The sequence below is a fragment of the Symsagittifera roscoffensis genome, chromosome 5 (genome assembly GCF_963678635.1).
Source record: "Symsagittifera roscoffensis chromosome 5, txSymRosc1.1, whole genome shotgun sequence".
NCBI classification, from domain to species: domain Eukaryota; kingdom Metazoa; phylum Xenacoelomorpha; order Acoela; family Convolutidae; genus Symsagittifera; species Symsagittifera roscoffensis.
In genome coordinates this window covers 5,962,547-5,988,695 of record NC_087066.1, presented here as the reverse complement: position 1 = coordinate 5,988,695, position 26,149 = coordinate 5,962,547, and the positions used below count along the sequence as shown (strand labels likewise).

Sequence of the window (26,149 nt, the reverse complement as noted above, 5' to 3'; positions counted from 1 at the left end):
TTACAAAATCAAACGAAATATCTCGAAAAAAACATCTTTAAAGTCAAAATTAAACTTATACTGCGGATACATCGTACCAATCATAAGCTATGCATCGCAAACATGGTATCCGAACAAAGCAGAATTAAGACAACTAGAAAGAGTACAAAAACGAGCGACATCTTGGATTACAAATAACTTCAAAATGAGTTATACTGAAAGACTGAAATTTTTAAAGCTCCTTCCACTCTCAATGTACTTTGAATTACACGACATATTGTACTTAGTTTCACTACTAAAAAATAAACATGACATTGATTTGAATACAATTATTCATAAAAACGAATCACGAACGAGACAAGCAACACGTGGTGAGATTGCTGTTCATGCAACAAGACTGAAAAAGTCAAATGAAAATTATTATATACGTTCTATTACGCTATACAACTACTTTAGCCAAATTGTGGACTTCGAAAATCAAGATTATGACAGCCTGAAAATATCCATAACAAACACGTTTTGGAAATTCTTCAACAGAAATTTTGCAGAAAACAACTTGTGTATGTGGAGAATTCTTTGCTGGTGTGGAAACTGCAACCCACCGGGAAAAATTATGAACTTATAAACGAGGGTTCAAAACCCATGGAGAAATCCTAAAGCCTACACTACTACTACTACTACTACTACTATCTAGAAATGTCCACACGATCTTCACTTCTAGAATTGAAGATCCTGTGGACAAAGATGTTTACGGGAAACAAGTCTAGTACCCGGTTGCAATACCCTTGTTTATCGTCAGGGTAATTATATAATTTTGATAAAACTAGATAAAAATTTTTCGGTGATAGTTATGGTCGGAAAAGTTCGTGCTGTAGCCACTGGTTAATCCTGTTTGTTTCCCATTTTAGTTGAAAATGAATTCGGAATTGTTAGATAATGCTAAAAAGCTTGTACATAAATCGTACATTGAGCAGGGATCTCAAAACTTGAGTGCTTTAGGGAAGCAATTAAATGAATTAATTGAAAAGAGAAAAATGCCGTCAAAGCCACTCACGGATCAACAAATTGATGTACTTTTAAATTATCTTTCCTTGATGGACAGTAACAATTTCAGTGGAAATGCAGGAGTTGGCGAACGGGAAGGACGCTGCTTTGCCTCAATGGTTCGTCGCAGAAACTATGGTTTCTGTCATGGAATTGGTCGTTCAGGTGACATAACTGAAATTCAGCCGAAAGCAGCTGGATCTAGCTTGCTGGTTAAGCTATGTCGCAATTTGACCCTGGATTTGTTTAAATTATCTGGTATAAGAGGTTGCACTGACTTGGTTTTGTTGCCTGTGGCAACAGGTATGGCCTTGAGTCTTTGCTTAATGACATTGAGACCTACTAAACCTCGGGCCGAGTATGTCGTGTTTCTCAGAATTGACCAGAAAAGCTGTTTCAAGTCAATCTTGACTGCGGGTTTCAAGCCTTTGGTTGTGACTGGTTTAAAAAATGGAGATGAAATACAGACAAACTTAGATGAACTGAGAAAGATTATAATCGAAAAAGGAGCGGAGTCGATTGTATGCGTGATGTCAACTACAAGTTGTTTTGCTCCTCGTGTTCCGGATAATTTACCCGAGATAGGCAAAATATGCTCACAGTTTGACATAGCTCATGTTGTCAATAATGCTTATGGCTTACAATCATCGAAGTGTTCACATTTGATATCCGAAACTGTGAGACTGAAGTATAGATTGGATGCGTTTGTTCAGAGTATGGATAAAAATTTTATGGTTCCTGTCGGAGGAAGTATTGTTGGGGGTTTTGACCAGAGTTTTGTTGATAATTTGGGTAAAATGTACCCCGGGCGGGCTTCTATTCAGCCCATCTTAGATCTATTTATTTCTTTTCTTTCAATGGGATCTGAAAAATACAAAGAGCTGTTAGTTGAAAGGAAAGAATTGTATAGTAGGCTTCAAATAGAACTAAAACAGGTTGCTGAAAGTTTCGGAGAGAGACTTCTGAATGTGCCACATAATGACATATCAATGGGGATAACATTGCAAAGTGTTGAAATTCCCGATGAAGGTAATGACGTCACCGAAAGCGTGACCAAAATAGGAAGTATGCTGTTCACTCGCTACGTCTCTGGTGCTCGCGTGGTGTCTCGTGATACGACGAAAGAAATAGGTGGAGTGAAATTTAAAGGATTCGGTGCGCATGTTGACGAGTATCCGCATGATTACATGACAGCAGCAGCGTCAATAGGAATGCAATCGGAAGATATTAATTTGTTCATGAAACGACTTAAAGCAGTTCTATCAAAACAGTACAACAAAGATCATAGTGTTAAATTCGTACCAGAAATTACTAATGGTCCTATAAATGATGATGGTGACCATGTTGATAGTGAATGAAATTATTTGACTTGTTTTATAAATTGTATATTGTTTCAATCAGTTACTGTCAAATTTGATTATATGAGCTTTCATCGTGCTTTCCCTGAAATCAATCGAAGAAGTCCAATAAAGCTTTAAACTTGTCAACTCAACTGTTAGTTTCTTTTCAGTTGATTGTGCCAAACGAGACATGTTTCTCTTTAACGGCTGAAGAAACTGCTGCGATTAACTGTCCTGTGGGAGGGATTTAAATTCAAGAAGCTTTGACTTGACGGAATTATGGACTCTAGAAACACTCCAAACACTGGCAAGCCACCGGCAGGAAAGTCCAGACCAAATCTGGCACGCTTCAATTCCTTGTCTTTCATTCACGACTACAAATTAGCGTCTGAAATGTTTGCTGGAAATGAGAAACTTTTCAAACAGGCGTTTTTCAACGCGGCTGCCAATATTTTCGTGCTTCTTGCCATATTAGCTTCAATTGCTGTATTTTTTGTACTGGAAGTCTTTCTTAGACCTTTGCTTTGGGCAACTTTAACCGGATCGTTTCTCTACCCATTCAAAAAAGCAGCTACTGGTGCTGTGCAAAGATGGCTGAAATCTTTGACCCAGTCCGGAACGCCACTGTTTATTGGTTTACTTCTGCTGCCGTTCAATTTTGTAAATTACTTGTCAGATTTAATCGGAATTTTCATTTCGAAGAAATTTTACCTCTTTGTCATCGCTTTTCTCTCTTACCCATTGCTGTATTTAGTTTTTGCCTGGACACCTGTTAGGTTGTTTTGCAAAATGATTGCCTGGTTTATAAACTCTATGTTGCGTTTACATGGAGGCATAGCATCTTTTTGGTGTCGCTTTGTAGCGCCTTACTTTTGGACCATCTACGTGGCTTATTTCATCCTGGCTTTTTTCTACTCCACTCAAGATAACACTGCAGTTTTGAAGCGTATCTCAGTTGTAGTTTGGGCTCTGTTAGTGTATCACCTGTTGATTACGTCATCGAGTGTGGTGGTTCTGGGCTTGTTGATGTTGACTGTAATAGCTGTGGCTGGCTACATACAGAACTCGCTGAAGGACCCACAGCGTAAGAAGGTGAGCGAATTTTTAACCACCCGATTTGAATTGCGGAGTTTAATCAGTTTGCACTGTACTTGCGGGTGACAAATGGCCGAAATGTTGCGCTGGACATTCGTCATCATCATCGATGGAGTTTATTTCACACCTTTTTTGTGTACTGAAATGTGTATTCTAAAAGCTCAAGTTTTCAAAATTTAAATGGGTAGTAAAATGATTTTTTTTTCGAAAACCGAGCGGAGTTAAATAAAGCTTAAGTTTCAGTATAAATCAAGTTTCAGTATCAGCAAAAAAGTGCCATATTTTAGCAGCCATAAGTTGCGATGTTTAATCGATTTGCAAACCAATCTCTTCGGCTTTGAAATCATTGTTCAATTTACGCGACTAATCTCGCTCTGAACATATTGTCTAATTGAACGGGTGGATATATAATTCCTTCCCAATCAGTCATCCTTTTATATTCAGTTGCGCTTTTTGGCTTTCTATTCGTGAAATTTTATTCCTGATTTGGTTTGTACTTTGAAAATAGGATGGAATGTATACTGCATATACAAAATAGTCCGAAAGATCAAAGAAGTCTAAAAGTTTCAATTTAAATTTTTTGGCCTGTTTTTTGGAGCAGACAGAATTGATTTGAGAATTGAAACCTCAGGCATGAGCGAAATCACCGATCAAACAGCCAGCAATTGAACAATAAACAGAAGATAATTAAAGGCCTCATGGTATAGTGGTGAATGTGTTGGACTCAAACTTGAGAGAACGAAGGATAGAATCATCCGAAAAACATTTAGGGTAAAAATTAAAATGAGTGAATCGGGCACAAAAGTGGGCACGACCTAAAACAGTTCGGCAAGGTGAAAGGGAAATCACCACCTGGTAGGTATACATCATTTTGGAGGTTTTAAATTGACTTAGCTCAATCTTGAAAAATCAAAGAAAACATTTGCACTAAGGAAAGTAAATGTTAGAACATCATAACTATATCCTCTCAAAAACCCAGTCTTTCGCTTGGTGCGACTGATAATTTTGATTATGTTCTTGTAGAGTTTTCGATATTTAGTCTTTTTGGGTATGGCTACTTTTTGTCCAGCGCTTATTAAGCATTCTTTTGTTCGTCTTTGAACTTGGAAGAATGATTGGGATGGGATAAAAACGTTTTTTTTTGGGAGACTGTTATTTGAGAAGTAGTTTGAAGGTCCGATTCCTCTGTTGAGAATGTCTGTTTTTTAATTATGCATTTCATCCGTGTTGGTTGTAAATTTCCATTTGGTGTCAGTTCTTTTTTTTTTCTCTTTTTTTATTCATTCATCTTAAAATGCTTCGCGTTTTATTGGCTTAGTGGAACTATTTCGTGTCGTTTGATGAGCGAAAAAATTTCTTGTGCGTGTTTTTTGAGTGGACCGGCTAAGAAAACATTTTTCTGCTTTACGGTTGTCTCCTAAAGTATTGCCTGCTTTATTTCCGCTGGGTACTTCGTCTTCTGATGTTAACAAGACTTCTCGTACCATGGCGAAACACTGACTATTCCGACTGCCTTTAAAGGTCGATGGAGCAGTATAATTGTTATAAAATAAAACGAAAAAAACATTGAAAGTCATCCCCCACACACCATTCGAAGTACAAAGTGATCGTTTTCGCTTCTAGTAACAATTCAAATAAGGCAATTCAGATTGCTTCAACTAATTTGGAGCGATTTCTAAGACGGATTGATTCGCCGCATTGTGCCAAATTATCAATCTTTAAACCCCCATAACTTTACGAAAAATGATCACAGGTAATTTACAAAAATTCTGTCATAAAGGGCTAGCTTAAAAGGTGAAATTTGTCGATCGAGCACAGAAATTCCGTTATTTACGTTACGAAAGTAGAAACAAGCCTATGAGAACGTAAATTTATACTTTGATAGAATCTAAGTATGTATTACATTTCGCACCAGGCGGTTTTTGATTTCTGATTAGCCTAAGTCCAGAAAAGTCCTGGCTGTGCTAAATGTTTGTTGTAATTGCTCAGTGATTTCCAGATCTTTCAGTTGCTCCATGATGTAATCATTTCCCAATCCCCTGTAATCAACGATTTTCTGATATAAATAAGAACGGATTCTTAGATATTTTTGCTTCGTCTCAGAATGGAAATCAGTGCAGAAAAGACCAAATTTTTAAGTATAGCTTTCGACAAAACTGTATGTATCCATTAGAAACCAAAACCGTAAAACAGCTTTTTTCATAAGTGTCTTGAACCTTGTTGGGCAGCAGAGCATGCACCAAGGGTATAACTGCGTTTTCGATCACACCATGAATAGTATAAACTTGGAAGAAACATCTGGTGCCACTGAAAATGTTTTTGGTTTTTTATAGCCTTGTGTAAAATAATTTTTTAAACTATTTCGCTGTTACAATTGTGCGCGACATCTTTTCTGCATCATTGGCACCATTTTTTTGAGTAGCTCTTGTAGTTTCTTTTTTGTAAAGGTTTTTGAATAATGATTTTTATCTTTTCGTTGCTGTAAAGATGTCTTTGTTTTCAAATTATTTCTGTTTTCTTCTTTTTGGTTTTCAAAAAAATTTTGTGGCAAAGATTTGTATTATGCTTCAAATTAGATGTTTTGTCGTCAGAAAACTTCAAAATAAAGTTTTTCAATTGTTGAAATCCAGTGAAAGTAGTCTGTAATTTATTAATTTAGAAAGGCTTACCTAATTTAGAAAGGCTTACTTCCGATTTGACAAGCTAAAAGCTATTAGTTTGTAATTTGCACTACTCATATTTTCTGTTCCACCACTTAAAAAGGTAACCAAGTGAGTGGGAAAGATCTATGACGTAGGGTGTGTTTATCCGCTCATTTAAGACTACGTTAAAAAACTTCGAAAGAATCGAGTGCAGTGTCGCAATTTTTTTTTAGTTTGAGCGGATTATCGTAGTAAAGCCAACTTTATAAGAGTGCAGATTTCTGGCTTTTTTTGATGAATAATTGCTAGAAAGTAAAAGTGGGGACTTTTTAAAGCTGTTATTAACTATTTCCGGTTGTTTTCAATGACGCACCACCCGAAAAATAACAATTGATTTCCGCAAAGATAAATAAGGTCTGTCTTTACAGCAATAGGCTCTTACTTCAAAGTCGTATAATTTTTTATCTTGTGATTCGCAGAGGATGCGAAGCTGCGGTTCGCCTCTATTTGAACAAGGCTGAAATATTTTATGCTACTGATTAAAACTTTCCTCGTCACACTCTAATGCAAAACGGATCTTTTTTGAAATGAGTTTAAACTATCTAGATAAAACTGGAATATTGAAAAGGTGTTAGTAGAATCAAAATGCTACATATCCTGGAATCTGGTAGATTGTATCGGTATCTCTTGGTCTGGATTTTTGTTTAGTTTTGTTATTAAGTTGTAGCCGATGTCAAATAGAACAAGTTCTCGCAACAATTTGTCCTCTTGGACTTTTTTGAACAACAATTCTCGTTCAGTTGCTTTTGAGTGCAGAAATTCCACATGCTCTTTTAAAAAGATTGAGCAATTAGGACTGTCTGGATTCATGAACTTCGCGTCTAGCACTAAATTGTAAGTGGTTAAACAATCATTGGGTGATTCACTTTGAAAATAATATCTTGCTGCATTCAACATTTCCTCGGAAATTTGTTTTCTATAGTTAATTGCATCTTCACTTTTATCGTTCAAAATTCGGGCAATTTCTTCATTGAGTTTTTCTTCCTTCATGTTTTTCGTCTTCAAAGTAAGCGAAAGCATGTTATGTAACTTAAATAGGCTGTCTTGCTTCAAAGTGTTAAACATTGCATCGCTAGCGTTTTCATCGTACGTTAAGTCAAACTCTACTTTACTTGCTTTTTTCATTCTGTAATAACTTTTGGACCATTTTGGATTCCACCTACTTGCTTCTAACGCAAAACTGATACTTTTAATCAGTTCAAGACCTGCTTTCAAAGATAGCTTTTCAGTTGCGGCCAAATCGTATTTGATTTTTGAAAAATTTGTGCACAATTTAGCCAATTCTTGACGATAGCTAATTAACGTATCCAAAGTGCCATCAAATCTTTCGTATAGAGCTGTGAGTTTACTGTGACTTATTCGAAAGAATAAAATGAATTCTATATCAGCTTGCTCAAGTCTGTGACTTTTGGCCAGCTCTTTCCAGTCTTGCCAGGAATACGGTACATTATTTTTTTGATCAGAATGAAACTCTGCTATTTTCTGTTCTTCTGAATGAATGGGTTTTGTAGTTTTTCGGAGGCCACAGCGGTTCTGTTTTTGAGCGAGCAACAAATCGAACAGTAATTTATAATTTTCTTTGTCGGGGGGTATGCATATAAATTTTATTTCAAACAGTGTGTGGTGATACACTGTGTTACGGGTAAAGAAATCCATCAGAAAATAATCTGTGTAGTTTTTGACAATAGCTATGGCTATGATAAAGCTATTTTCGGTTGACTCAAAATGGTACAGAAAATGCTTACATAAGACCATCACGTTAGGAAACGCAAAAATATTTAGACCACTTCTGTGAACGTATTGTTTGACAGTTTTGGGGAATGTTTTGTTTTGTATCGGCTCAACCAATGAGAAGTTTGGTAAATAAGGATAATCTCCAACAACAATCACGCTCTGCGCTTGTTCAAGAATACTGCCAATCTTCTGCAGTCCTTCAAAGTAATCTGGTATATCCTGCTCTCTTATATAATAGTGGCGTTGAGGGCTAAAATTAGTTGATATCAGGCAAAAAATATAGGTCTTATCGCAAAGGGGAGAGGGAGGGAGTTCGTGGGAAAATAAAATTTTTCTAACATTGTTTGCAAATTCGCAACCAACATTTTTGATACAGCTAAATTGTGCTCATTGTTTCAATTATCAGCTGACCGTTCATTTTTGCGATTTTTTTCTTGCTTTGGGAGAAATAGATTATTGTTCCGACTTCGGAAAGAAAGTAACGGAATATTTGTGCTCGGGGTGAGTTTTTTTTCTTCAGACAAATTTCGACTTTTTAACTAGCTATTTTTGACGGTTTTTTATATCATTCAAAAAGTATTGTTATCCTGAGCTTAAATTTGAAAAGATATTTCACCTGTGATTTTTTTTATGGGGGTTTTAAGATAGCCGTTTTGACCAATTTGGGACAATTAACGCGCGATATATTTCGCGCTATTAACGCGTAAACGGAGATTTAATCCGTTTTAGAAATCATTGCAAATGGGTTGAAGGACTCTAGGACTCTTATTTGCCATAATTGAATTGTTACTAGGAGCGAACTTTATCACTTGTACTTTATATGGCGTGTGGGGGGATGAATTTTGCAAAAAAAATATCAAATTAAAAAAAAATCATTTTAATACATTTAGTTTTTCCATGTTATTGCTGCTCCATAAACCTCAAAAGGCAGTCGGAACATTCAGGGCCTCGCCCTGATACGAGCAGTCTTGTTATCCTTTCAATTCTGGAGAGCTTAACTTGAATGTATTGAAATAATGCATACTCACTTATTTTTTACATGATCGATTATATCTGATCTTGCAAGTTCTCTCGATAGATGTGCACATTCTGGCTGTTCAACTATAACAACTAGTCGCATAGTAGCTCGTGTAATGATATTAAGGATGTCTTCTTCTATTGGGCGACGGCATGATGCTTCTAATGGCAAAATGACTGTTCCAAACTCCGCTCCTATAACTCCTTCATTTAATAAGCAGATTTGATTTGAGCTTTGCATTAGCTTTTCGTCGATGCAGTTCAAGTCGATTTGGCTGTAATATTTTATGTCATGTTGAGTAAGCAGGCGGTGGAGAGCGATATCAGAAGCTGGTGATAGATATCTTGAACTGACGAGTGTTGAATAAGCGTCCAAGGACTCCTGAGAGTACTTAGCAATGATTGCCAGGCAAATCTCAAGTAGCTCACCTGGCGAGGAAACTACTATATCTGGCTGTTCTCCCTCGAGATTGTGAGCGCATTTTCCTTTGATGTCCACAGTGTACTGAAACGCAGATCTCATGCTCGTACAGAACTGAGATAGTTGAATTGTGGATCGTAGGTTGTAACTTAGAGTCCGAAGATTAAAACTCCGTTGGTAGTCAAGTGGTATCCTCATTGAAGTAAATAAACACACATGATTTTTTTTCATTTCACAGAGGATTTTCTTGTTGGGGAAAAGATTATCTGTTTCGTCAAGAAAAATTATTCCTTCTAAGTAAACTATTTTCTCTGCAAAATCCTTTAAAACATCCTTAAGTATCACAACCTTTGAACCGTCCAAAACTTTTCGTAAATGCGCATATAGCACGGCGGATGGCTCGAAAGTCCCACAACAGATAAACACTTGCTTGCAAGATTTCTGCTTTTTAGCATCGAGAATAGCTTGTGCTAGTTTGGCCAAGTATATTAAAAGCATTGTTTTCCCAGAACCTTTAGGACCTTTCACATGCATACGCAGTAGTCTACCGTCATTGCATGTTAAAGTTTCATAGACTTCTGCAATTATTTCCAGCTGTTCCTTGGTCCAAAGAATAACTTTCATTTTTCCTCTTTTCGACTGATTTCTATTAGATTGTACAATTTCTTTCTGCATAATATTTTTCAGTTCTCTCAATGAATCCTCACTAATGTTTCCGGATGTATTGGCAAATTGTTGATCAAGTCTAGTCTTCAGATCTTTCTGTTTAGCTTGAATTGACTGCAAGCTATTGGATATCATTTTATCGTGTATGAGTGCAGTTGCACTGTCCATCGAACTCAATGCTACTAAACGGGCGATAGTGGTTTCAAAGTGATCGTGCATTGCGATGTCACGAATTTGTGACATTTTTTCAGACCAGTTTTTCTGAAAGTTTGTAAAATCTGGCTGTTGAAACATTAAAACATGTTCAGTGTCATTGGAAGTATACCATTCCTTGTTTGTTTCCAGATCTTGCATATTTTCTGAGCTCCACGAAAGTTGGCAGAAAACAGCGTGTACGGGAATAAAATCAAGGCTGGAACTAGACGAACAAGGTGATGTTTTGTAGTTCGAGAGCTGCACGATAAAATCAGTGTGCTTAAGCATTTCTTTCTTTAGTTTTTCTTTGAATTCGTCTTCAAAATTTTTCACTGCTGCACCGTCCATGCCAGGTCTTTGATCACCCATTTTTCGGTTTTTAACACTCACGACAAAGATACCTTTCGATGGGTGTAAAACTATAATGTCGATTTCTACTACTCCTGATTTCGATTTAAACAGCCCATTGGTATCTAAGTTTGGTAGAATCATAATGCCAGGTTGGTCTGGTCCAAATCCATCGCGCATTTTTCTGTATACTTTCAACTCGCCTTCCTCGCCTTTTTGAATTCGTTCGTATTGTTTGTTCAGTCGTTCGCTCATCATCTCTGGTCCCAGAAACATTGAAGGAACCCTCACCGCGGGGATTGAAGTCACCTTTCCCTTGAGTTTCCAATCTGGATATTGTTTTCTGACTACCTGTTTGAGTTTTTGGTCATCACTGAATTGAATATCCGATCCACCAGGCCAACGAATTGTTAAGTTATCTAGCTCGCTATGGAACTTTTCCATTTGAGACTAAAACAAACCATAACTCTAAATGGTTTTCATTTGAAGTTTTATCAAAAACTGAATTTTCAACGGGCCTCATACGCAGGCAAACACAGGGAATGGTTTTAATTTGAAGTTTTCTCGAAAATTGAGTTTCTATCAAGCATGAATAATTCAAAAAATTCTTATAGTAAGGCTGTTTGCGTTAACTTTGCGTTTTAATGTGTGATTTTGAAGAGATTTCATGATGAATTTTAAAAAAAGTTAATTTTTGATAAGTCAGCTGTTATGCCACACAAAAATTGCAGCTTTCGGACAGAGAAATCATTTAGCGATCAAAGGAAATATCTGAACACAACCAGCCACAGATGTGTTGCTTGAAAAACTTTTCTCTATTCTCGGATACGCTGAGGTTGGTTGACGAATCACATGATTAAGTTTAGACGATGCTCTGTTCGCAGTAGACTCGAAGATGCTTTTTATTTTAGAACTCTAGCTTTTTTGAAAATAGAGAACAGTACCAAACTCATGTCGACAAAATGTCGCAGTCGTTTTCACACAGGCGAAGGATAGTGTCCTTATACGAAATCCACTTCCGTCGAAAAGTGAAGTGCTCATTTGAGGCATTAGCATAATGTCCGTTTTACTGTTGCTGCTTTATCATATTCATGTTTGATAAAAATTCCCATGAAAGTGTATGGCATTTTTTCAGGCGCTTTGGAAAGTTTTAAAATTTACGCGAAATTTTTTTTTCTCGAAAACGAATCGGACGATCTATGTGTCTGCCTATTCCGCTAGTGTTTTTTTACATTAATTCATGTTTTACGGCCTTCAAAAGTTAATTTCAGTGGATGGATTTTTGACTAATTTTTGGGATTTTTTCTCTTTCTCAAAAACTATATAACTAACAATCAGGGACATCGGAAGTATCTTGTAAGTAGCTTTTTCTTCTATCTTGATTTTAAAAATACTGGACGAAAAATAAATTTTCAAATGTGTACTCACCATGTGATGCTGTTGTAACCAGTTTGAGAATGAACAAGAAAACTATGGTTGGTACAATAGTTTTTTGATGAATGTTAAAAAAGCACGTTTATAAAACTTGTCACACGATGGTGAAACGTTGAAAAATGTAAATAACGTTGATAAATAACTTTGCATTCTTGTGACCATACCAACTGGTAAACGTTGGTTCGCATATTTTTTATGATATATGCAACGAGACGCTTTTAAAAATGGTCGATCGAACCATTGATTCGTCACAGTAAAACCAGTTGCTATTCGAAGAACTGTTGCTATTCTTTAATGTGTTGTTGAATCATTTTATTAGTATCCAGGATTTGGTTTTAGTTTTTTGCTTTTTGACTATCTGGAGTAACTACTGAACGTTTTAGACGACCCGAGAAAAGACTGTTATAAATCAGAATTTATTCTAGCAACAAAATACAAAACTATCAATAACACCAGGACAATAGCAACGTTATAAGCACTTTGATGGTCATAGCAGCTGTTAAAAATGATATGAGCTTCAATTCAATTGATGTATTTTTTGCTTGATATAGATATTCCGATCATTTTGTCCGTTTACGGCTAGTTTTCCTAGACTCTATTCTAAACTCAATTTTTTAGGCTGTTCTAAAAATCTTTTCTGATCGGTCTTTTCGTTTCAGTCCATGGTCAAGTTTGAGCGGCAGTCAGTTCCAGTACCACTGGTTTCTTTGAACGAGTCATCGCAGGAAGTGCCAGACTACAAGCCAGAAGATGAGGGGGATGGAGGAGGGGGAGGGGGAGGGGCTACTAATGCAGCAGGTGCAGATTGTGGCCATGAGCAGAGGGTGACGGAGAGTGTGGAGAGTGTAAATGAAGTGTCAGATCAACAGAGTGTCAACAGCAATGAGTCACTACAAGTAAACAATATAACTAACTAAGCCAGATGGCTTGAAGTTTTTTAGGACGTGAGCTTTTGAATTAAGCTTGATTTTAAAAATGATTTTCGTTGATAACTTGTAAAACTGTCGTTTCAAATTCTAAATGGAAAAGAAGTAGAAGTTGCTGTGCAATTAGGTTGTGCAAAAAATTTTGAGCACAAGATTATATCTAAAAATCATTCTCCCTTTACTTCAAATCCTTCCCTTCCCTTACTTCCTTGCTTATATTTCCTTCCTAGTCTTTCAAGAATGGTCCGGTTTCTTTCAAATTTTATGCAATTATGAGGTTAAATTAACTTGTTCTCTTTTGAATGACTCCAACTAATTTTCGTAACTCTAGGACATCTCGAACACAATGACGGACTATGTGCAGAAGAGTGTGACTTGGCTGAGGATGTACTCCCAACAGGTGTTCGAACACACAGATCCCGCCTCCACTCACGCTTCCACTGATGGGGCAACCAGCAAAGATCTAAATACTAGTGAGTCTACCACCATTTTTCATTTCATTTTCAGCAGATTTTTGGGCTGTTTTTTTTTCTTTGTCCGACATTTTTTGTCGCCACAATACCGTATTACAGAGGGATTCAATCTCTAATCTTAAATATCGGCATTCATTTAATGGTATTTGAGAGCCTCGGTTTATTTTTATTATTTCATGCTTTAAAATTAGGGTGGTCTCTGTACATAATATATTCAGTTTTGTTATGCAATGATATCTTATTGAAAATAAAAATCCTATAACATAGAATCAGTTACCAAACCTCTTTACTTTGAGAAGCCTGGACAATTTTGGAATCGAATCTAATGCTCGCCGAATGTGTTGGTGAATGTTTTTCGTGTTGCCATATTGTACCATAACTTGTAATTCATTTAATGCACGTTCGCTTATTACTTATAATGTTTTTTCTAGAACGTTGCACTTAATGCTGCACGAAATCTTTTAAACGCATTGCAAATTAACACAGTACAAAATATTTGCAGCCGCCCAATCTGGCAGTGGTAGGAAACAAGGTAAAGACCGAATGATGGATGCCTTTGGTAGGGCGACAATTCGTAACAGGCGACAATTCGTAACAGGCGACAATTCGTAACAGGCGACAATTCGTAACGAGCGACAATTCTTAACCAGGCATTGGCAAGTAGAATACGCTTGCTCCGCTGCGCTTACATCCGGCACGAGAGGTATATTGCGCGTTAATCAGTTTTCCCCGCTTCTACTATTACGAATTGTCGATTGTTACGAATTGTCGCTTGTTACGAATTGTCGTTTGTTACGAATTGTCGCCTGTTACGAATTGTTGCCTCATGGATGCCTTTCTCTATTTTTTCAAAATTGCAAAATCCGAGTAGTGGATATTCTATTGAATATGGAATGAACGCATGATTACACTGGTGTGGATAACGTTTCGTGAGACTTGAACAAATAGCTTGCTTCAAATCAATTCTAAAATTTCTAAAGCTTGATATCGACCTGATAATTCTTTCGACTGATAGCAAGGGTATTGCAATCGGGTACTAGACTTTTTCCCGTAAATAACTTTATGTTTACAGATCTAATTTTAAGATCTCCTTTCCCATTCTCGCCAAATTGCACGTCAGCACAAATTTGCCAAGTTGCATTGTTAACAGCTAGTCTAGCGATACTGGGTCTACAGTTGAAACAATTTTCAAAATCAAATTGATTTTTTTGCCGACTTTATTGATTTCGTCCCATTTTTTGTCGGATTCCTAAAGTACTCTTTTTTCATTTTCAAAAGAGTAATTATAGCTCTTAGTTTTCCTGGTTTTTATACGCAAAACTTTCAGTTCGGGATAAAAAATTGCATTGAATTTTCATTTTTTCCAATGCATGGCATGGCTTCTATTATTTTTTAAAATGGTTCAAATAAAGTTTGTTTTATTTTTTTTTGTTATTGTTTGAGTTGAACAATGTTATTTGAATTCGATTCAATTTGATGATTCATTCTGGCTGAAATGTTTGTAACAAAATGAGTTTGTGTGTTTTTTACACTTGCGAAACGAGTGTATTATTACGAACCTTCTTTTTTAACAACCTAAGTCGCAATTATTGGTGTCAATTTTGGGGCACCTTTACAGCGTTTTCATAGCATGTGCTTTGACATTCGAATACTAATAAGTTAACATAGTTGATGCATTTTTAATTCATCAAATGAACCAAAAAAAATTGATTTGTTTCATACAACAACAATCATGAAAACTCGATTTCGGAAAATTTCTAACTCTTTATATCTCGCAATTTTTCGAAATGCATAATTTTTATATAATGTTATACTTTGCGATTTGTTACACACTAAGTTAGTGTGGATGCCTTCAGTTTGTTATATTCAAAATTTGTACTTGCAAAATTTAGTCTATTTGTTTTTGATGCCAATTTGCTGAAGGAATTGGTAATTTATTAGCATATGTAGGTGCATTTTTAGTGATTATCAGTGTTTGTCGGTTGTTGAGCTTGTGTGGCTGAGTGTATAGTGCGTGAAACTCAAAATCTCTTGATTGCAGTAGGTCGCAGATTCGAATCCTATATGTAGCCGAGGTTTTGCTTATCCGATAGAGCTGCTTTTTGGCCGTGTTCTGGCAAGTTTTGTTGAAGCACAGCTTCGCCTCTGTGTTTACTTTCTTTATGGGCGTTTTTTTCTATTTTTTTGGTTTGATCCAGCTATCTTAAATGTTGCGTACTATTTTCATATTTGATGTAATTGGGTTTTTTTGGGCTTTCAGAGTTTGTCTGTCAAATTTTCTTAAATTCTTTTTTGTGGCAATTCAAGTTCTGTGTGGCAATTCTTTGAAACGTTTGCATTCATTTGTTTTGCAATTTTTGTCAATTTTTTCTTTCAGTTTGATCTTAGTTTATAGCAAATAACAGAAAGGTGTTTTCTTATCCCCAATTCTTACTGTAGCTTATGCAAGTTGGTTGGTTGCAAAATTTTAAGCTACGTTTTTGAGTGTATTTAGGAACTTTTGGATCTCGATTTTTTAATCAAAACTTTTTCTTTGGTTATGAGAAAGAAAGGAATGGAGTTTGTGTAACCCGAATCCTTTTTATGTACTATTTAGTTGAATTTTTTAGCCTACAACAATTCATTCAAGTTTTTCACTTCTGTTTGAGACTTATCGTTTGATTTTTGGCATTTTGTATTGCAAGTGGTGCGAAGCTCAGCTTCGCCTGTGTTTATAATGTTTTTAAATCCGGCCTGCAGTTGGCGTAACGATTTAATTATTTATCCGGAACAAAAAAATATTTGCGTGAAAGCCGCTAAACGTTATTTTTTGATCATTTTTTGTAGTGAGCTACCTACGTATTAAACACCTGGTGAGAAATATTTGGTGTTGGGAAATCGATTTTTTAAAAGTTACATAGCGTATATGAAATATTGTCTTGTTCAGATGGGCATGGTGACATGAATGACCTGATAGTGTCCTTCGGGTTCTACTCTCTCTTCTGGTCTATCCTCATGATCCAGACCCTGAAGCACCTCTGGATCCTGCCTGTGTTGTTCATTCCCATCACTCTCTTCGTCATCAAGAGGTCCTTCTTCCTGTTCAAGCTGGACCACCTTCTCAAGCCATACTTCAGCACCGCAAAGGTCAATTGGTTCTTTTCAGTCGAGTTATCATGCGGTGCAGTTATTCAATGCATTAGTGAAATAAGTAGGTTTTTGCGACATTGAGAACAGTTGAAGCGAATTTATTATTCATAAAAAAGTCGATGTAGGAGTCTGTGAACATTAGATCGAAGTATTGTGCATGAGAGAAAAGAGCCTTAGCAAATGCGGCCGAAGCAATCAATCAAGAACTGGGGAAGGTAGGATGAGAAGACAGTTGGGAAGTTTCCGCTTGTTACCAGATGTGAGAAGTTCTTGGTTTATCAGCGATTTTGTCTGCTGAGCCTGTGTGGTTGTTGAATGAATTAGTTATCTTTATACAGCCGTCATATTGGATAATGAAGAATAAGTAATTTTTCTTTTAAAATTAATCGCAAATGAGTAAATGTGGTTTGTTTTCAAATTCAGGACAAAGTGATGGAGAACCAGCACATCTTGATGCCATCCTTCCTCAAACAGATGATCCACTTCTACCTGTTAGGCGACAAAAAGGTCATCAAAGTTCTCAAGGGGTCAATCGGGGTTGTGGTCACAGTACTCCTAGTCAGTCTACTGCTGGTCGGATCCATAGTGCTGTCCTTTCTACTGGCTGCCCAGATCCAAGAGGAGGGAATGGCTATAGTGGAGATTGGAACCACTCTGGCACACGAGGCATCCTCCATGTATCCGGAGTTCAGAACGTGAGTTGATAGTGATAACTTGCGTAATAGTGGTCTATGGACATTGGAAGCTATGCTTCATAGGAAGAGGCATATTTATATTCATGGTGTGAGCTAAATTTAAGTTTTTATTTAATTACTTCCTTTTTTTAAATTACTTTTCGAACCCCCTAGGGCATTCGAAAACTGAAGTACCTCGTTGTTGATGAACATAATTAACAACAAATAGGGTTGCTCGTTCAATTTTTCCAAGTTTTTTGCAACCGCAAATCTTCAAATGTCAGTAAAACTAAACTACATGATACTGGCAAAGAACTATTTGAATAAACGATTGTTTCGTTCTCTGAAGAGTCCTACCTAACAGCACAGACATTCAGTCGAGTCTAACGATGGTGGTGGAGAGAGCCTATGGATACAGCAGGGGTCTGATAGAGAACTGGATCACCTCGTATTTGGTGCCTGGAGGGGAGAGTGACGAGAAGAGTGAGGAGATCACGAATCAACTGCTCAAGATCTACGATGAGTTGTATCTGCAGTTGTGGGTCAACAGGAACCAGACTTCGAACCAGGTCAGAGAATCTTCAGGTTTGGGGTCCATTGAAGTTGGAAACTTATTGCTGATACTCATTTTTAGTTCGAACTTACTTGATACTATAATAACTTTAAAATTATAAGTCATAAATCAGTATCTATCTAGTTTAATTTCATGCCGAATGCCAGTCGGCATGAAATTAAACTAAATAGCTAATGATTTATGAGTTATAATTTTAAAGTTATGATAGTATCAGGTATTTTCGAACTGCAATTGAACAGTGTTCGTTACTAGGAATTGATCGGTGACTCGTGGCTAGAGTCACATGTTTTATAATGATCGTCAGGAACGACTCGTTCTTTTTTGATAAACAGAAAGAAGACCCAACTAACTCTATCGTGCAACTAAAACTCTCTACTTATATATTTCTGACCTATATAAAATGCATCAATTATAAACCGTTTTAGCTGCATGCACCACTACTATTTACCAAGTTTTCCATATAAGCTGTAGACACAAGATTGAATTTGATTTTTTGAAGACAGTTTGTATACATCAAAGCAGAAACAGCTCAAAATTAACCAAAAAGTGGAAATAATCATCAGAATAACCTGAATTTATCATAATGGTAATTATTCTGCCATTATTTCATTGTGATTGTCTTTGATGCCGTTGATGGGAGGTTGCTATTGAGACCGAATTGGTTCGGAAATGTAATTTAAACCCATTTAATCATTTTTTCCCCGATCACGATTTGTGATCAAAAGTTTTTGTTCAAACCACAAAGTGTGAAGGACTTTAGCATTCGGACAGCTTCTGTCCATGTGTCAATAAAGTAAAGAAACATATACAGGTCATGTTTTTAAGCGGGTTGACTTTTGATTTCATTTTACGTTCAACCCAAGTTCATTTGCTTAAACGATTGTATATTCCGCTCTAAAACAACCAAAATTCAAATGATGCGAAGAACGTGTTGATTTGTAATTTCTAACCTGTTTGTTGATGTTGATCCAGTTTTTTCGAATTGAGAATTTTCTTTAAAAAATTGTGTAAATCCTAAATGATAGAAATTGAAAGACTAACGGTGATTCGAGTCTTTTTTTTTCGAAACTCAGTATTTGAAAAGTGTTCAAAAATTTTGGTAACTTTTTTTTCAGTCTCTTTGAGTTCATTGACACTTTTTCAGCTGTTCGTTGGTCAGTTTTTTTTCTGTAAATTGTCTTGAAATTTAGACGCGCTTTTTCTGGAAGTATTAATTTTCTCACGCTTAAAATTGATTTTTCACATTTTGGCATCTGATTTTTGCTGGATTCAGCTGAAATTTATATGCCCAAACGAGGCTATAATGAAAGGGCAAATGTTGCGGCCCAAACCTTGTGACTGACTTTGAGTCTCGAAAGTGGGTTTGAGAGTTTAAGATTTTCCATTAGAAAAATAATTACCTAAAATACTTAAAATTAATAAAAATACTTGCCAGTTTTATTTTGCCTGTGGATCTGCTTTAAAATAGGATTATAGTTGTTAGAATTTCAGTGGAATCGAAAATTTTATATCTTGTGGTCCATTTTTCTTCAATTACATAATGTAAAAAGTTTGAATAATAAAGGAATCTTTAATTCGAAGAGCTTTAAGGTCATATATAGTTTTCCCTTGAAAATGTTCGGAAAACCAGTCGTTTTTTCATGCTCTTTTTAGGTTCATGGCTTTTTTGGCAGTTTAACTTAGGAAATTTTTGGCGGTAAATCAGTTTCTACCATGTTCAGTTGGGGTCAAGTGATAGATTATATTAAAGCCTGTTCAATTGTGATTCGATCGAAGTTGTAAAATTAAGAAAAACCAGTTTCGAGGAAATTGGGTTTGAAATACCAATGCTCTTTGGTCCAATTTGAAGTGAAGAGTCAATTTCTGATACAGTTGAAGTAATTAAAGGGCGATAAGTTTTTTTCAATTTATGTTGATGAAGTCATTTGTAAGTCAAACTTTTTAATATTTTTCAGGAAAACGGAATTATGCCAATTAATTTGCAGTCTCTAAATGCAAGCCAGGTGCTTACGCTAGCTCAAATTAAAGTATTTATAAGTTTTAGGAAATAATGAGTTAACAAATTTTATTTTCGATAAATAATCACAGAATGTCTAATCAATATTACCATATTTTTATTTGCCAAAAATTTTACCCTTTGGTTAACCTGTATCAGACTTCAATTATGGGCTGCGAATCCATGCTGAAAATATGAAGCTCTAAATCCTTGTAGTTTTCGAGATAATCGCATTTTTTGAAAAAAATGAAATTTCCAAAATTACTTAAAAAAAAAATTAAAATTTTTATTGCGATCAGGGGCGGATTTAGGGGGGGGGGGGGGGGGAGGGTTTGTAATCCCCCCCTCAGGGAGTCGACACCCTGCCGACCCAAAGGACCCCCTTTGGTACTTTTAAGAAATCCAGTTTTGGCCGACCAACCCTAAAATTTTTCTAAAGGCGCCAATATATACTAAATTTAAGGGGGGAACGCGCGCCGAAAAAACGCGATTTTTTGGTCAAAATTTTCCAAAAAGTGCTTAAAAACGCCTTTTTGGACTGTTTTTTAACATTTTTGCCTGCGGCGCAGAAAATTTTGCCAAAAAAGGGACCAAACTATGCTTAGGGAGAGCTCGAAAAATCAATTCGGTCGACCTAAAAAAAAGTGTCGACCAAAATGTCAGATAAATTCAATGATGACTATTAAAAATGTGTTTCTTCATTTTCTGTATTTTTGCATTTAATTGTCTGAAGAAATAAATTCTTCTTCTTCTTCTTATTGGAAGCTACTTTTTCGTGTTGGTTATTTACTTTTTTATCGAATTAACTGTGATAGTCAAAGTTTTTTCGACATGAGCAGCAACCGGCCTAATTTGATTTTTTGAGTTTTCGATGCGATAAACGTAGCCTGTGCATTGTGCGGTACTTGAACAGCGACGAGATGCCCTTGCTGAGTCCAGAGTTGAGTTTCTTACCCAGCTGATGGTTTAACCGGTTGTCAATTTATTGCTTAGTGTGCTTAGAGTCAAAGGAGTGTGCGTAGTTTCTTTTTAAAGCTCAGTTTTCGTTGGATTAATCTGCTGGAAAAATCGTTGTTACCCTTCAAATTCGTTTCACCCCTCGCGATTTTGTTCGTTCCGTCCATATCTCAAGAGTCGGAGTAACATCAGCTACTTTCCAACTCCTGAGGGGTGGACGGATTGAACAAATGTTTTTCAATGAGCTTGCGATTGTTTTAGACAATTACTCTGATAGTAGTTTTGGTAGGTTTTCAAATGTCGCCAACATAGCACAAAATTCATTTTGGAAAATAATTTGGCAGCTTTTTGCACCTTCACGGATCAATTTGGTCACCTGTTGTGTTTTAAATTCGCTGGTCAAATTTGAAATTCTTTTTATTATGGCATAATTTTTTGCGCAATAATTGTTTGCTTGTTAACGAGGTACAACTGAATTATATTTTATAAAAACAGTTGGAAACGAACAGTTATATTAATGGCGTTACTGATGCGCATCAATGAATTTCAGAGCATAGCAGAGGTGTTCAGCTCAGTCAAATCTCTCTACGAAGAAACAGCAGAGGGTGGAATGGACTCATCCTTAGTAAACGGAGAAGGATTCCTGAAGGCGTTCAAGTCCCACGGATCCGATCTGTTCTACTCGGTCTATGACGTCATCCACGGCAACTTCGACACTCTTCGCTCAATCTCTCTTTCGGTCTGGAGCATACTCCACAGCAATATCAATATAGGTCATATGTTGGAATAGGTGACAGGTTTTTGAAAATTGCAGATCGTTTTTTGGTTCTGTTCAGATCTCTTTAAGTATCCACTGTGCTCGCTAGTAAAGATAACAACCTCTGTAAAGAACCATTAAAATGGTTAAGCATATGCGGATTCTGTAACTGCGGCGAATACCTTCTTTGCAATACTGGGTGTAATCGTGAAAGAGATCCTCTTTTCACACGTGCGAGATATTACTGTTTCAATGGCCGTTCATGTTTGTTTCACATTGTCTAGTTTCTTTTCACGTACTGTGATACGTTTGTTTTTCGGAGTTTGATTTTTGATATAATTTTTGGGAGAAACTATAAACGATCCTCTCGTTTTTGCAAATATAAATTGATTTATTAACAAATCTACCACCTATCCTAACATATGAACCTGACTGAATACAGTGTTCTCCGTGCTGACTTCTCTGATCTGGGTAATTCTGTCCAGTGGCTCCCACATAATGAACTTCCTCATCTCCTTCGTAGTCTTCCTCACAGCCCTCTTCTACCTGTTGAGTCTGAGTGGCAGCAGATATAAACCGATGGAGTTTGTCGCCTCAATCATGCCAGCTGACCCGGCCGCTGTGGGAATGGGCAATGGGAACAACACCTCAGGAGGGTCCAAGAGTATGAGTTCAAGTGTAGCGGTAAGATGTTAATGTCTTTCTTAGTTGATATGCGTTACGGGAAATTTCTGCAAACTTCGAAAGAAGTTATTGGTATTTGAAGAATGAAAATTGCATGTTTCTTCGAAGATGTATGTAAGAGGTTACGTCCGTCTGACTTGGTGCTCGCTTTTTACACGAGCGTAGCTAGTGTGATAGTGCGATGAAACTTTTTTTCCAGCCTAAGTTGCAAATAATAGTGCTACTTTTGGTGCCACTTTTGAATCTGTAGGCAGCATTGGCAGTATTATCTCATGTGCTTTGACATTTGTATCAGGGGCGGATTTAGGGGGGGGACGCCCCCTTTAGGGATTCGACCCCCTGTCGACCCAAAGGTTCCCCCTTTGGTACTTTTAAGAAATCCAGTTTTGGCCGACCAACCTTAAATATATACTAATTTTGAGGGGGAGCGCGCGCCGAAAAAACGCAATTTTTCGGTCAAAATTTTCCAAGTTCCTAAAAACGCCTTTTTTGGCCTATTTTTTCAAAAATTTGCCTGCGGCGTACAGATTTTGGCTAAAATAGGAATAAAACAGTGCTTTGGGAGAGCTCGAAAAATCAATTTGGTCGACCTAAAAAAAGTCGACAAAATTTTCGAATTTTTTTTTGAAAATCTGACCCCCCCCCCTCGAGAAAATCCTAGATCCGCCCCTAATTTGTATAGTAAAAAATTAACACAGCTGCTGCTTGTTTTTCTGGTTGTATTGAAAACCCAAATTTTATTTTCTGATGAACTAGGTGAACTGTTTTGTTAACTAGGTGCGAAAAGTAGTAAAGTTGTCAATGAATTGTTTTGAAAACAGTAAAAAACGATTTTTATCAAAAGCATAAGCTTGCTGTTACTGATTAGTTTCTTGTGATCTGCTTTTCCTTTTTCATTTTAATGTCATTTGGAATTTGAATTATGTCATTTGGGAAGTTACCTTAACGACTTTGGTGGTTACTTGGTATATTCAATCCGTAATATAGACTTTTTTCGGGTTAACAACTAGTTTAACAAAATCAGTTGAATCAGCTAGCACGGCTGTTCTGATTTCAACAGAACAGAATGCCTGTCAACAGATTATGTTTAAGCATGTCTGCCTTAGTTGCCTCATAATTCGTTGTTTAAGGCACCAAAATTGTTAAATTTCTTCTGTGCTTACGAAAGGGTGGGGGGCGTAAAACTTTGGACTTAGGAATCTTTTTGGCTCAAAATGTTTTATAGCTTCAATTTCGATTTTTTTTTCGGCTCAACAGTCGACTACGCAAGTTTTGTCTGCTCTGTATCCGCTCAATGACTTTTTAATGCTTTTTTATCACTGGAAGTTGTGTTTCTCAGTATTTTCCCTTAAATTTACCCGCATTCCAGACAAACAAATAAATCAATTTTTAAAATGATTTTTTAAACATTTTTTTCGACTCAGCTTGCGTCCTATTTTTTTGGGCTAGCTGCCGTGCCATTTTTGTTTTATCGCAAGTGGTGAGAAGATCCGCTCGGTCTCTGTGTTCAAGTTTTGTTTATCGACTTCCAAGCATATTACGATAGTAGCAATTCGACAAAACTAAGCAAATAATATAGTAACTCAAAGTTATCTGAACAATAATACACAACCTGCAGTAGTCATTACTTCTTACAAATAAACTGTGTATGATCGAAGTTTGTCTAATTTCAGAGCAGCAATACATTTGCAGAGGCAGTGAACAGTGCAGTGATGGGTGTGTTCGGGGCATCCCTTAAACTATCCTCCTTCTATGGACTTCTCACTTATGTCACCCACTCAGTGGCAGGAGTCAGACTGGTGTTTCTCCCGGCTGCAGTCGCAGCTCTGCTAGGTGAGGTCATTGATTTATGATCACACTGTAAAACAGAAACTAAAAAATTATACAAGCGAAGTGTTCTGTGATGTGATATTCTTGTAACCATTATAAATTGATTTCATCATTGGAAAAACCCTAAAATAAGTTGAAGTAAAGATGTAGATCAGAATGCTTCTTATGCATAGTTTTGAAGATATGCTAATGAATCTAAAGAAATACTTTTACTGTGGATCTGTTGACACTTTTTCTCAGTTCTTCTTATCAATTTGAAAAGTATCTTTCGTATCCAGGCGCTGTTCCGGTATTTGGAACGTATCTGGCAGCTATTCCGGCTGTGCTAGAATTGTGGCTGCTGCATGATGAGTGGATTGGAGCTCTCGTTCTGATGATTTTCCATATGCTCCCGACTTATGGAGGATTTGATGCTGCTATTTATGCCCAAATATCAGGTGAACTACCAACCTAGGTGAACTTGAGGTTGATATTTTTACTGATAAGTTCAACATTAAATTGACTACACTAGCGATCAGCGTAGTGTATATTTGCGAACCTGCCTTTTTTCCAAACTAACATAAGCATTGGAAATTGCATAGCATCTGTTCTCTGCTTTATTCTTAGCTAGTGTTTGGTACCTGTTAAGCGTCTGTGGCTAAGAGGCTAGTATGTGTGACTCTTAACCTCTATGTCGCCGGTTCGCATCCCAGACGTTGTCGAATTTTTACTTATTTCATGCTTATTTCTAATTTTTCTTATTGCAGTTGCTTTTTGTCGTTCTAGTGTTTGCGAAGCTAAGCTTCGCCTCTGTGTTAAATGTTAAACCTGAAATGAGTTTTCGGATATCCAAATTGAAAACATTTTAGCTGCACCTTTTCGAATTAAGTTTTGTCATTTTAGTCGAAGAAAAGAGTTAAGCGTTATCTCGGTGATTCTCGGTGAGAAAAAGTTTTAGCGGTTATTGTCATTTCAGGAGCTGGCCATCCTTATCTAACTGGTCTGGCAGTAGTGGGTGGAATCTCAGTCAGGGGTCTGGAGGGTGCCATCTTGGGACCCATCCTCTTATGCGTCCTCATAGTAGTCTCAAACGTCTACTCCTCAGTCATAGCCGGAAACACATCGGAAAACAACGCAAACAATGCCTCTTCCTCGGTTGAATCGCCTTACGCTGAATCTATGTCTGTGTCAAATGAGCGAAGAGCAACTAAACATGCGGGCAAGTCGCTCAGGAGTCACTCGTTTATGGGCATGGATGCCAATGTGAACGATCTCTCAAGTCAGGATATGGAATAAAAAATGGAAATCAAAATTTTGTTCTTGTCAATCATGATGAACAGATATCATCGCACATAAAAAACTTATCAATCGTTCAGTTGTGACTTTATGCTTTCTCCGTAAATTTAGGGTAAAACTTATGCATATGTGTTAAATCAAACTAAATGAGCTAAAAAAAAACGTTCTGGTTTCTTTTTGGGCGTTTTAAAACTGTTGATATTAAGGACATCTAGTTAACACATTAAATGTTCTTAACCAATATTTCCTCGATTTTGGTTTTGATATCCTAGAAGTCAGCTGTAAGCAATAGCTATGTGTGTCAATGGGTTTAAAATCAATTCCGGTTATCAGGCGCTCTAGTAATGATACCTAGATTACCGGTAATTTTTCATGCAGTTTATTCAAAAATGATTAATTTTTATTTTAAATTCTATTTGCGACAACCCTTCTTTGCCTGGGTGAATTTAACACATATAGTGTTTCTATATTCTGGCGCTTAGCAAGCTAATGTTTCTGCTGTGCTAGTTTCTCTGTTGTTTCGTGGATTGTATCCTCAATTTAATGTTATTAACGGTCGGTTAAATGCAGATCCAGGAGATCGATATATTTTGATTGAATCAGAACTAACGTAATTCTTTATGCTGTCTCAAGTCTAGATCTACTAATTTATCTGAATTTAGATTACAACATACCTATACTTTTTTTGTCAAAGTCATTGTTGCAAATGCGCGCTATGCTTAGGCAATAGAAAAAAGACGGTTTAGATGATCTGATTACAGGAGCGATCGGTTACTCGGTAAGCTTTAAATTAATTGGATAATGCAGTTATTTAATTAATTGATGGAATTAGTTACCGTGCGTGCAGTTGGGAAGTGTTTTTTTTCCCGAAAAATGAATTAGAACCACAATTGTCATGG

The 26,149-nt window shown here is 36.7% G+C and overlaps 2 protein-coding genes and 1 long non-coding RNA gene across 4 annotated transcripts; 2 read left to right on the top strand and 1 right to left on the bottom strand.

Moving 5' to 3' along the window:
• The first annotated feature begins 487 nt into the window (after positions 1 to 487).
• LOC134846460 (O-phosphoseryl-tRNA(Sec) selenium transferase-like) lies at positions 488 to 2,455 on the top strand. Its single transcript, XM_063863828.1, has one exon. It carries the CDS (start codon positions 894 to 896, stop codon positions 2,379 to 2,381), a length of 1,488 nt encoding a protein of 495 aa, XP_063719898.1. The 5' UTR covers positions 488 to 893; the 3' UTR covers positions 2,382 to 2,455.
• A 59-nt stretch (positions 2,456 to 2,514) lies between these two features.
• Positions 2,515 to 25,908, top strand: LOC134846459 (transmembrane protein 245-like). 2 transcript variants are annotated; one of them, XM_063863826.1, is made up of 12 exons: positions 2,515 to 3,455; positions 12,635 to 12,871; positions 13,233 to 13,374; positions 13,877 to 13,906; positions 16,301 to 16,500; positions 16,927 to 17,198; positions 17,527 to 17,746; positions 21,255 to 21,477; positions 21,904 to 22,145; positions 23,819 to 23,978; positions 24,254 to 24,412; positions 24,931 to 25,908. In XM_063863826.1, the coding sequence occupies exons 1-12, from the start codon at positions 2,643 to 2,645 to the stop codon at positions 25,248 to 25,250; spliced, it is 3,018 nt and encodes a 1,005-aa protein (XP_063719896.1). In that variant the 5' UTR covers positions 2,515 to 2,642; the 3' UTR covers positions 25,251 to 25,908. The 2 variants fall into 2 exon arrangements, with proteins under 2 accessions (XP_063719896.1, XP_063719897.1); XM_063863827.1 differs by lacking the exon at positions 13,877 to 13,906.
• LOC134846461 (uncharacterized) lies at positions 6,719 to 12,360 on the bottom strand. The gene is made up of 3 exons (XR_010162805.1): positions 11,970 to 12,360; positions 8,923 to 10,991; positions 6,719 to 8,144 (listed from the first exon to the last, which is right to left on the bottom strand). It is a non-coding gene; the product is annotated as an uncharacterized LOC134846461 (long non-coding RNA).
• Positions 25,909 to 26,149: the final 241 nt, after the last annotated feature.

Excerpts from the sequence above, each read along its gene's own strand:
- LOC134846459 (XM_063863826.1), top strand. The coding sequence starts at position 2,643 with ATGGACTCTAGAAACACTCCAAACACTGGCAAGCCACCGGCAGGAAAG. Across the intron at positions 3,456-12,634 it reads AGGACCCACAGCGTAAGAAG|TCCATGGTCAAGTTTGAGCG; the intron begins GTGAGCGAATTT and ends TTTTCGTTTCAG. Across the intron at positions 17,747-21,254 it reads GGAACCAGACTTCGAACCAG|AGCATAGCAGAGGTGTTCAG; the intron begins GTCAGAGAATCT and ends AATGAATTTCAG.
- LOC134846460 (XM_063863828.1), top strand. The coding sequence starts at position 894 with ATGAATTCGGAATTGTTAGATAATGCTAAAAAGCTTGTACATAAATCG.